General features: G+C 40.0%; 1 protein-coding gene across 1 annotated transcript in view; it reads left to right on the forward strand.

The window, feature by feature from the left end:
- The window catches only part of Patl1 (PAT1 homolog 1, processing body mRNA decay factor), a 30,509-nt gene extending 18,818 nt beyond the window's left edge, over window positions 1-11,691 (forward strand). The window contains exons 12-19 of the mRNA XM_070032249.1: window positions 236-333; window positions 755-814; window positions 2,484-2,632; window positions 5,130-5,289; window positions 8,492-8,647; window positions 9,448-9,539; window positions 9,627-9,776; window positions 10,066-11,691. Of these exons, the coding sequence (XP_069888350.1) occupies window positions 236-333; window positions 755-814; window positions 2,484-2,632; window positions 5,130-5,289; window positions 8,492-8,647; window positions 9,448-9,539; window positions 9,627-9,776; window positions 10,066-10,087 (887 nt within the window). The 3' untranslated portion in view covers window positions 10,088-11,691. The remainder of the gene's footprint in view (window positions 1-235; window positions 334-754; window positions 815-2,483; window positions 2,633-5,129; window positions 5,290-8,491; window positions 8,648-9,447; window positions 9,540-9,626; window positions 9,777-10,065) is intronic.
- The last annotated feature ends 332 nt before the right edge of the window (window positions 11,692-12,023 follow it).

Consider the following 12,023-nt stretch of genomic DNA (forward strand, 5'->3'; position numbering starts at 1 on the left):
ACAGCACACTGGAGGTAGAGGCAAGGAGATTGCAAGTTTCAAGCCAGCCTAGGATACAAAGCAAGACCTTGTCTGGGCGGGGGAGGAGTATAAGTGTTATTTTAAATTATATGTAAAAACTTTATTTTGCAGTAAATTGTTAAACCAGGAGTAAAGAACGAAGCAAAACAACAAATTTTGAGTGTTTCCTGCTTATACTGCTGAGTTTTTTATTGAAATTATTTTGTCCTTGCAGTGCAGTTTGAGGGCTCTTTGGGAAAGCTTACTGTCTCTAGTGTGAACAATCCTCGAAAAATGATTGATGCTGTCGTGACATCCCGGAGCGAGGATGATGTAAGTGTCAGAGTTGTGTATTTAAGAACATCTGGGCTATCACCAGTTCTTTGTGACATTGGGATGAGATCAGGCTTTGTGGACTAGAGGGCAAAAATCTAACTAGGTACCTCTAGCTATAGACAGAACCTATTCACTCCAGTTTGCTGTTTAAAATACTGATTACTACATTTTTTCAAATTTTCCTGTATCTTCATCTTCTATGAATTCTATAATTACCTTTTACCTGTGAAATTAGTGTGATCTGATTCAGTCAACTCTAGGACCTTTGTCCAAACTTTTTTTTTTTTACATTATTAATTATCAAGAGAGTCAAGATTTTCTTGTCACAGTATTTTCATAAGTGAAATTATAGGTACATACTGGGTAAATTGTTCTTAGCAGAAATGAATTTATACTTGATATTGCCTTTTTTTTTTAGGAGACAAAAGAAAAACAGGTTCGAGACAAAAGAAGGAAAACCCTTGTCATAATTGAAAAAGTACGTTTTAAGAGTTTTTTGCTATAGTTTTAAATAGGAAACTGCCATATGTATAAACAAAAGGTAAAATGAGCAATCAGTATTTAATTTTTATTGACATTAATTATATAAAGGGGTTTCATTGTGATGTTTACATGCATACATGAATGTATTTTGATCACTGATCAAATTCACTCCATCTGTGTTAACTGTCTCTTAACCTGTCCCTTTTCCCCCTTCTTAACAGTTTCAGTGCAATTTCATTATACTCTTCTCATAAATATATATGATATACTTTGTTCATATTTAAACTCTCCCCTCAGTGTTCTGTGATTATAATAGAGAATATATTCTTTTTTTGTTCATCTTGTGGCTTGAACTCATGGCTTGACCTCTGTCCCTGAGCCTCTCTGCTCAAGGCTAGCACTCTACTACTTGAGCCACAGCACCACTTCTAGCTTTTTCTGAGTAGTTTATTAGAGATAAGAGTCTCATGGACTTACCTGCAGGGGCTGGCTTTGAACCAGGATCCTCAGATCTCTGCCTCCTGAGTAGCATTAGTCACCAGCGCCTGGCTAAGAATATATTCTTAAGTGCCTAAATTACCAGAGCGCAGTGGAAACAATCTCAGTATACTTGGCCAGTAGCATCATGGAGAGAACACCACAGTTGAAATTGGAAGTACTGGGTTTTGTCCAGACTTACCCAGTTATAAGTTGAGTACCTTACCACATTCTCAGAAAAATTAGAGTAGAAATTGCATTGTTCTGAGCTGGACTCAAGAGGCTGTGATCTGAGTATCATGGTTCAAAGCCAGCCTGAGCAGGAAAGTCCTTCAGACTCTTACTATATTTAACCACTTTAGACTCTTACCTATAATTAACTATCAAAATCCTGGAAGTAGAGTTGTGGCTCAAGTGGTAGTGTGCTAACCTTGAGGAAAAAAAAATGGCCAAGGACAGTACCCAGATCCTGAGTTAAGGACACACAAACACAAGTATTCACAAACATACACACATCATATATGTATATATATATGTCTGCCTGTGGTTTTCACTTCACAGATATTTATTGGGCACTCACTTGGTATAAGGAAAATGAAATAATATATAGAAACAAATTGTTTATAAAGCACATATAATCACATTGCAAGACCATGGAACAGTGGTTCAGAGGACAGACTGTCCAGGATGCAGCACATACTTTTTCCATTTCTGCCTGAAGCAGTGACTTGGGCGCAAGTTATGTAACCTTTGTGGAGTGATTATAGTAGTATCTTCATTGGGTTGTATATTCAGATAGTGAATATATGCACAGTGCTTAAGTCAGTGGCTGATACCCTGTAGTAAAGTTAACTGTTAACATTTTTGTTGGTACAAAGGATGACCAGTGGCAATAAAAGGTTTCTATTGCAGTCTAGTGTCTGCTGAAAACATTGGAAAGTACTATCATTTCATTATCTTTACTGCTAATTTAGAGGTCAGGGAGAGACCAGGAATAATGTTGGAACAGTTGTATACGTTCACACTGTTTCATCTGCATTTTGAAGAGCATCTCCCCTCCCCTTCTCAGGTTTGGTATGAGATTTCAATTCTTACATCTTGACCAGATAGTCTAAAGTATAAGGTTGTTTATCTAATATCCTATGGTCCTGAACTAGCATGCTGTGACTGCTTTGTCTCATCCATAGACCTATAGTTTACTCCTTGACGTGGAGGATTATGAAAGGCGCTATCTCCTAAGTCTAGAAGAAGAACGGCCTGTCCTGATTGAAGAAAGGAAGCACAAAATTTGTAGCATGTATGACAACTTGAGGGGCAAATTGCCTGGACAAGAGAGGTGAGCAGGACTGGGAATGTGGCTTAGTGGTAGTGCTTCCCTAGCATGTATGAAGCCCTGGGTTCAGTTAACCCCACCTGCTCGCTCTCTCTTTAATCTGTCAAGGGGTCCCTGAGCTTTTCTGCTCAAGGCTAGCACTGTACCACTTTGACCCACAGGACCACTTCTAGTTTTAAGAGTCTCAAAGTTTTTCCTGCCTAGGTTGGCTTTGAACCAAGATCCTCAGATCTCAACCTCCTGAGTAGCTAGGCTTACAAACATGAGCCACCAGCTCCTGGGTGCTCAGAATCTTTTTGGCTAAAAACTTGGATATCTGCTTCTTCAGATAAAACATTTAATAATCCTTTCCGGCTACCAGGGAAAAGGCTCTATTTTGACAGTTCATTTATTCAACAAATACATCTTTAGTATCTACCAGAAGTTGTGCAGGGTGCCATAGAGATGGTGTGAGAACATTTTAGATATCTGGTTTTGATCCTAAAGATTGTTCTGGTTTATGATTTTTTCCCCACATTTTTTTATTAGCATCAATTAGTTGTACAAAGGAGGTTAAATTTTGACATATCAAAGGAAGTGGTGCTGTGGCTCAAAGTAGTAGAATGCTAGCCTTGAGTGAAAAAAGCTCAGGGACAGCACCCAGGCCCTGAGTTCAAGACCCATAACTGACCAAAAGAAGTTTGAGGGCTGGGAACGTGGCCCAGTAGTACAGCACTTGCCTTGCATGCATAAGGCCCTGGGTTCAATTCCTCAGCACCATACAAGCAGAAAAAAAGCCGGAAGTGGCTCTGTGGCTCAAGTGGTAGAGAGCTAGCCTTGAGCTGAAGAGCTGAGGGACAGCGCCGAGGCCCAGAGTTCAGCCCCACGACCAGACCCAAGGAAAAAAAAAAAAGTTTGACATATCAGTATATGCACATAATTTACTTTTATCAGCATCAACCTCTCTAGTACTCTTTCTTCCATCTTTTCCCAAACCAATCTCAACAAACTCTATTATTCTGTTGACATAGATATACATAAAAGTATTTATCTTCCTTCACACTGGCACTAGTATCCATTCTTCTTTGGGGCATGGTTTGCATTTTTTCTACTGCATGCTGATTATTCAAAGAACTTTCATGGTAATATTTCACACATGTATTATACAGTATTTAAATTAGATTAACCCTTGCACCCCATGCTTTATGATTACACCTGTAATCCTGGCTACTCTGGAGGCTAGGCCTGGAGGATCAAGGTTCAAAATCAATCCATGTAGAAAAGTCTTCAAGACTTCATCCCCAACTAACCAGCAAAAAGCTGGGCTGGGGGTACAACTCAAGTGGTAAGAGCACCCAGGATAGAGTAAGAATAGTGGAAGGAGAGCAGCAGAGCTCTTGAGTTCAACAGGTGTAAACTCAGAAAGGCTAGCACCTATCCTATTGGTTATTTTTTAGATAAGGTCTCAATTTATGCCTGTGTTAGCCTTGACTACAGTCATCCTGTTGGTGTAAACATGTCTTTAGGTGACAGGTATATGCCACTAGGCCCAGCCATTGTGCTTCCCTCATTTATTGGGATGGTAAATGCCACTTCACCCAGCCATTGGTTAAGATGGAGTCTCAGACTTTTTACCTGCCTAACCTCTAATCATAATCCCATGGTTTCTGCCTCCCAAGTAGCTAGGATTAGAGGCTTACCTTACCCAGTCATGGGCACTTTTTTTGTTGTTGTTGTTTTTTGTTGTTGTTGTTTTTTTTGGGTCCAGTTGTGGGGTCTGAACTCTGGGCCTGGGCGCTGTCTCTCAGCTCTTCAGCTCAAGGCTAGCGCTCTACCACTTGAGCTACAGCGCCACTTCCGGCTTTTTTCTTTTTGCTTATGTGGTGCTGAGGAATCGAACTCAGGGCCTCTGGCATGCAAGGCAAGCGCTTTACCACTGAGCCACCTTCCCAGCCCCCGTGGGCACTTTTTTTAAGGAGTAAAAAATACATAAGACACAGTAGAAAGGATAGGTCTTTGCCTTAATATGTTAAAACTTAGAAAGTCCACACTGAAATTTTGTTTTATTTTCGATTACTTTTTTTCAGATTGCTTTATTAACCATATGCTATTCATATAGTTATTTAAAATTCAACAATGGAAGAAGTGGAGCTCAAGTGATGTAGTGCTTACCTTGAACAAAAACACTCAGGGACAGCACCCAGACTCTGAGTTCAAACCAGGACTAGCACAAAAAAATAATAATAGTAGTAAAATAATAATGGAAAATCATGCATGTAGTTAAACCATGTTTCCTTCACATATAATTTGTGAAATGATGATTCTCTACATTGGTGAAACTTGAAATTTTACCTTTTGTTCAAATTTGTTGGAGAAATCATTCTCAGTATTTTCTACTGCAGATATTTGCAGAGTGAAAATGAGTACAGTGTATTCATTCAGTAACATCTAAGACGGGGAAAAATGAGGATCTCCTAAAATGCTGCTGTTGACACAATTTGGCATTTTTCTTCCCTTGCAGGCCAAGCGATGACCACTTTGTACAGATCATGTGTATCCGAAAAGGGAAGAGAATGGTTGCCCGCATTCTCCCTTTTCTGTCCACAGAGCAAGCAGCTGACATTCTCATGACAACTGCCAGGAACCTCCCTTTCCTTATCAAGAAGGATGCGCAAGATGAGGTGACCTGCCTTGGGAGGTGTCTTGCACACCTTTGTTGTTCCTCTCCTTCCTTCCATGTTGTTTGTCCTCTTTGGCAAATATGATTGGATTCGTTAATGCAAAACTTTTAGGCTGTTTTTTAATTCCATATTTGACCAAACAGACAAATCAGTAATTCTGTCTTACTTGTGAAAATGTGTTCTGTGTCCAGTTTACTTGGGAAGCAGATAATTAACCCTACCTAAAAATTCTGCCTGAGAATTTATAGCAGCCAAATCAGAATTTTGGTATGTTTTAACAGGTCCCTAGGTGGGTTGGATGCTTTGAAAAGAAATTTGAAAACTTCTGGTCTTGTTTACTTTTTCTGTATATAAAGTATCATTGTTGGGCTGTTACTAGTAGCTCAATATTAGCCAATGTTAAGTGTGATAGAATAGACTCCCAAAGAAGTCAGACCAGTGCTTTTAAATAATTTTTATCATGATTTAAACCTGACTTGAAACTTTAGAACATAAGTCTATCAGGTTTGAATTTTCATTAGACTCTTCCGTTTATCCATGTAGTAGCTCTTGAAAGATTAACAAAATTTAGAATGGTATTAGTAAGTTAATCACATTAAAGAATTAAGACAAAGAACTAATTTCTAAGATTCAGAATAATAAAAGAACTTAAGTTGATTACAAGTTGAATAATTATTGTGTGGGTATTTACTGCAGGAAACAAATGATGATAGTGTATCTTGTAAGTGGTATACCATGAAAGGGTTGGAAACTTCCTTCTAAGACCTTTGAAATTTACTATCTACAGAAATAAATGAGATGTAGATAGTAGGTATTTAGGTCTCATCATTTACACTTAGTGTGCTTAGATGTTACCATTAGAAAAAATGTGGCAAGACGAAACATTCCAATAATGAAATGGCTTGGTGGACAATTTAAGACTACAAGGTTTTTCCTAGAAAATGAAAGACCAGATTAAAAAGTTCCAGCTACTTTACAGCAGACACACTGTAGACAATGAGGCATCAGGCACTCTGTCCTCATAATATCCCAGGAACTCAACAATGGAAGGCTGGTTTGGGAGAGCTTTATCTATTCAGCAGACACTAATGAAGTACTTCAGTGTACCTGGCACTACTTTAGTGCCAGTTGCTAGGAGCTAGAATTAAAATCATGCCTTTGTGGAGCTTTCCTGATAGAGAAACAGGTAAAAATCTCAGTGTGTCCATGTTTAGTCATGTGCATTATAGAGTTAATAGATCACATCTCTAAAAACCCCATTCTTAAAGTAATAGATAGTTCCAAGTCTGCGGTTTGAAATGTACAAGATAATCCTGCAGTGTCTTGTATCCAATAGTGAGGAGGCTAGCAGATTGTAAGTGCTGTGATGCACAGTCCAACTTGAAAGGATGGCTGGCCAAAAATAGAATCATAATTTATATTAGAAAGAAAAACTATAGCCGGGCACCGGTGGCTCACGCCTATAATCCTAGCTACTTAGGAGGCTGAGATCTGAGGATCGCGGTTCAAAACCAGCCTGGGCATGAAAGTCTGTGAGACTCTTACTCCAATAAACCACTCAAAAAACTGGAAGTGGCACTGTGGCTCAAGTGGTAGAGCACTAACCTTGGGCTGAAATGCTCAAGGACAGCACCCAGACCCAGAGTTCAAGCCCCACAACCAACAACAACAACAAAAAGAACTATAGTTACTAGTAGACTGAAATGAATTTCACTTAATCAGTTCTTAATATACGTTATTTATCTTTTTTCTTTTTTTTCTTTATCATTTTATCTAACAAGTGAAAAAGAAATGATATAAAATTAGACAACCACTTCTTAAGTCTTCATAGAAAAACAAGCAATCTAGACAGCAGTCATTCCTAGCTGCCAAACGCTTTAAGTAAAAAGTGGATGAAAAGTATTAGAATGTTTGGGGCAAACTGACACCTGAACCCAGTGTTGCAGTATTAACACAGTACAAGCAGGACACCCAAGCACTATGTGCTTCTTGGAATAGAAAGCATGCAGCTCTAGCCATCAGGATTTCTTTCATGCCCTTTCCGTACCCCTTCCCTATTGAACCAGTGTAATCAAACATGTAATTCTAATTATTCCAACTATCAGCAGAACCTATTGGCAGCAGGGGCAGCCAGATCTACATGGCCTATAGTTTCTTCAACAAATAAATGGCATGAGAAGAGGAAATGGACAGTGACAGGAGACCTATTGTGGTTTTTAAAATTGTATCAACCAAATGCAATCTATGTATCTTGTTTGAATTATGATTAGAAAGATATTTTTGAAACGTGAAGAAATTCGAACTTGGAATAGTAAGAAATTATTGTTAATTAAGTTAGGCGTGATGTTGTGAGAGATATGTTAATTATCCAATTATTGGATGATACAATACACAAGAGAAACAGATTTAGTAAGATTAGAATGTTGATAATTTGGCTATTGAAGATAGCCAAGGGTAAAACTTTAAAGAGGTGAACCACAAAAAGTAACGTATCTATCCTTGGACAACATTTCAGTTAATAATTCCACTAATTTTTTAACATAGACATTGAGTAGCCTGTGAAGTACTTTAGATTTTCTTATGTGTTTATAGCCTGCTTTTATTAGAAAGTATTAACTTTCTAATTTGGGCCAGATGGCAAGAAGCTAAGATCATTAGTTCCTCTTTACAGCTACTAGCTGTATCGTTCTGAACACTGAATTTCCCATCTCTTAGCTTCCCTAATCCTTCCTTATTTTGCTGAGCTCCTATGAAGAGAAAACAAGATGCAAGTGGTTCTAAAAAATACTTCTAAATAATACTTCTGTAGCAGCAGAACTTGAGTGCTTTTCACAATTTATTGAAATTGCCAGGGTAGCTGTGTCTTCCCTGCTGCACTGTGGCTTCCTGGGAGCGTGTTCTGCTTACCTTTTGATTTTAGCCATAGTGCTTTGCTCATAGACATTTAAATGTTTGTATGAGCTAACATTGGTGTTTAACTATGAACCTTGGTATGTCTTTGATGTTAAACTCTTGGTTCACAAGTCATGAAGTTCCCAATGCAAACTGAGGTAAAAATGTTTTCCATTAGATACCTTTGAATCCATTGTTGAGACCCTAGTCATGTCTGCTAGACTTCTTCCTTCTAAAATCTTGCCCCAGGTGAGCATACCACTGAGCGTCCTTCCAGACACAACATAATGTTTTTATGTGTTTCTTGTAGGTGCTGCCATGTTTATTGAGTCCCTTTTCTCTCCTCCTCTATCATCTTCCATCAGTGACTGTCACCAGCCTTCTGCAACAGCTAATGAACCTACCTCAAAGTGCAGCCGCACCAGCACCCTCCAACCCTCACCTCACTGCTGTGCTTCAGAACAAGGTGAGCATGCCTTTTGCATCCCTGAATTTTGTGAGGCCTCTGAATTTGAATTACAGACCAAAATGGTGGCTGCTATGGAAACAGGTGGGAGTGGGGGAGAGGGGGGGTTGTTATGTTTTGTTTTGGTAAGGCCTAATACGTAATGGGTACTTGTTAAAAGGACCACAGTGTATACAGTAGAAGTGAAAATAATGCTTGGAGCTTTTAAAGTTTGTTTTTCTATGAACTTCTGCTTTCCTATCATTTTGGTTCTAGGAAATGGGAGAAAAATCAGATCTCAACTTAGGCAGAGAGATAAAAACATCTTTGCACCTCAGGTTGGGTACAGAGGAATATTGGGCTCTGTCTTTTGAGTTCCACTGGCTGTGCTTAGTTGCTACTGTGCCAGAAGCCAAGCTTAAAGAAAGACACTAGGCAGGCACCGGTGGCTCAGGCCTGTAATCCTAGCTACTCAGGAGGCTGAGATCTGAGGATCACGGTTCAAAGCCAGCCCGGGCAGGAAAGTCCATGAGACACTTATCTCCAATAAACCACTACACCCAAAACCAGAAGTGGTGCTGTAACTCAAGCGGTAGAGTGCTTACCTTGAGCTGAAGAGTGCCCTAGGGACAACGCCCAAGCCCAGAGTTCAAGCCCCATGACTAAAAAAAAAAAAGAAAGAAACTATGAGCAGGACTAGGGCTGTCCGATCTCCTCCAGGCTTCGCAGAAATGTACAGCAGTGAGACTATCTGCTTCCCAGCCAGTGCCAGGATTCCATCTCCTGAAGTGAGGTGGCTGCATTCCCTTTTTCTCTTTCAGTTTGGCTTGTCACTGCTCCTTGTCCTACTGAGCCGTGGGGAAGACCTACAGAATTCAGACCTTGCTACAGAATCTACGCAAAATAGCCAGTGGTTAGTATTAACTATATTTCTGTCCTGCTTTTAGGTAACCTTAGCTTTGCTTTGGTTTGCTTATTGTTTGGGGTTTTTCCTTACCAGGACAGAGATGATGTTCATGGCAACCCGAGAACTTCTGCAGATTCCCCAAGCCGCCCTGGCCAAACCAATCTCTATACCCACCAACCTAGTGTCCCTTTTCTCTCGCTATGTTGACCGGCAGAAACTGAACTTGCTAGAGACAAAACTGCAGTAAGTTTAAATGGGAGCAGTCCATGTTTTGCTGAAGTTAGCACTTGGAAAGTCACGGGGGAGGATGAACTGACTTGGATGGCAAAGGTGGAAAACTTGGATTAAATACTGTGCCTCTGCTGATTCAAAGAACTTGTATAACATTGCCCTTAGAGAATCGGACATAATGTTGAAAGGAGAGAAATACCTTGGGCATTTTATTTTGAGAATTCTCAAGAAGATGTAACTTTAATGCAGAAGATTACTGTTTTATTTACACAAGCTTATTTCTCTCTCTTTATATCCCCAGGCTGGTTCAGGGGATACGATAAGGATCTCCAGCTGTGTCCTGTACCTCCTTTTGGCTGCCACCTGCACTGCTGCCATCACCAATGGAGTGTTTTTAATAAGGGAGGGAAGGTAGCTTATTCCCCAAAGCAAAGTCTGTAGGAGCAACTCCTGTTTTGGGGGGTTGTCTCCAGATGCCAGGTGTTTCCCCACTGCTGTATGAAATTTGGCCAGGTGATACTTCTGCTGGTTTCTTCTTTACCTTCTGTGTTAACACTTCTGCATGTCCTGCCTTTACTCAATTCTTCTTAATTTTGCGTTTTCTTTGCCCTAGAGACACAAATATAAGATCTCCCTTTATCCTACCACCACTATTCCAATTCAAGTAGATCGTAGACTTCCAATGGATCTCTTCCCTCATCCCACTGAAGTCTTTTATTGTCCCATATTAATATGACTATAGGAGAGCCAATTAAGTAGAAGTCAAGATATAGATACATATTTACACACACACACACATGCACACACCCTATCACCCTATGCATACTTTTACATGGTCTCCAGTGGGTCCTTAAGGAATGAGCTTTAGACTGAAAAATATTTAGTTGACATATACCTCCTTCTAAATACAAACCAGCTGATGTATTTTTAATGTTTCTATTCCATCTTGTAATTTGGTGAGTTCTACTTGTTTTCATAGAAATACAGGGTATACAGCATATCTGATGAAGCCAGAATTCATCAGCTGATGCCCAGCTCTAGGCTGAGAAGTCCTTTTGCTCCTCCCACCTGTTTCCTTTGTTCTGCCTCCCCACCTCCTTAATGGAAACAGCACACGGTTAAGCCTGTTCCTGGTAGAACAAACGGCGTGCTTGAGCCTGTCCCCTCAAGTGCATTTAACAGTACCCAAGAGGGTCCTCACGAACAGCCTGCTTCTGCAGTGTAGCTCTGAACACTGGCACTGTCTTCCGCGATGACTTCAGTAAGCCATGCTTGTACTTCTCTCTTCCCCTTTTTGTTTATTATCAAGTAAGAACCCCCCCCCCCAAACGTAGTCACGGAAGCTACGCTTGGCCAGCTCTGCTCTTCAGTCTCTACCAACCCAGCTGCTCAGTCTCACCCATGCCCCATTCACACAGGCAGCCAGGGGCCTGGGTTTGAATCTCAGCAGGGGCAGCCTGCCATTTTCTTTTCTTAAACTTATTTACCCTTCTGCCATTCAGCAATCAACCAGGAAAAGGAGTTTTGCTGCCTAGTGATTATAGTCCTGAAAAAAAAACCTTGAGTTTTATATTCCCACCCTGATCTACTCTCTGCTGTTCTCACCTTTTTGAATGTAGTCAGGGGGACAGGCTATGATACTTAAAGAGAATAAACATTTTGCACATACATGTATTGTACAACAGCAGACTCTGTTCTAACCAGCTGTCCGTTTTCCTCCTTCTGTTCTGTAGCCCAGTGACGCCACCTACTGACCACTTCCACCATGCGCCTTTCCCTCCTTCCCCTCACAACCGATCAAGTGAACACTTGATTACTATTTCTTCCTTCCTGTGCTTTATCTTTTTGTTTGGTTCTAATTAATGAAAATAAAAGTTTCTAAATTTACATTTTTATAGGGTATTGTAAATAAAACAAATTGTATACTTGAAAACGTGTTTGCATTTTACTTTTTCATTGCTGGTGTTAATGTATTGCCGATATACTTAGATATATGTCAGGACTCTTTATATTGGGATTAATAAGGATATAGTTACCTAATTTTTTTGCCCTTTTTATTGTAAGAAGGTCAGATAAATGTCTTTTGGGTTTTGTTTTGTTTTTCTGGCACTGGAGTGTGAAATCAGTTGCACGTGCATGCCAAGCAGGCACACTGTATGCCTCTGGCCCTTGTTTGCACTGATTATTTTGAAGACAAGGTGTCTTACTTTCTGCCCAGGCGTAGCTTGGATGACAGTCATGTACCACCATGCCCAGCAT

This window comes from Dipodomys merriami, unplaced genomic scaffold, assembly GCF_024711535.1.
Source record: "Dipodomys merriami isolate MVZ:Mamm:240054 unplaced genomic scaffold, mDipMer1.0.p SCAF_21, whole genome shotgun sequence".
NCBI classification, from domain to species: Eukaryota; Metazoa; Chordata; class Mammalia; order Rodentia; family Heteromyidae; genus Dipodomys; species Dipodomys merriami.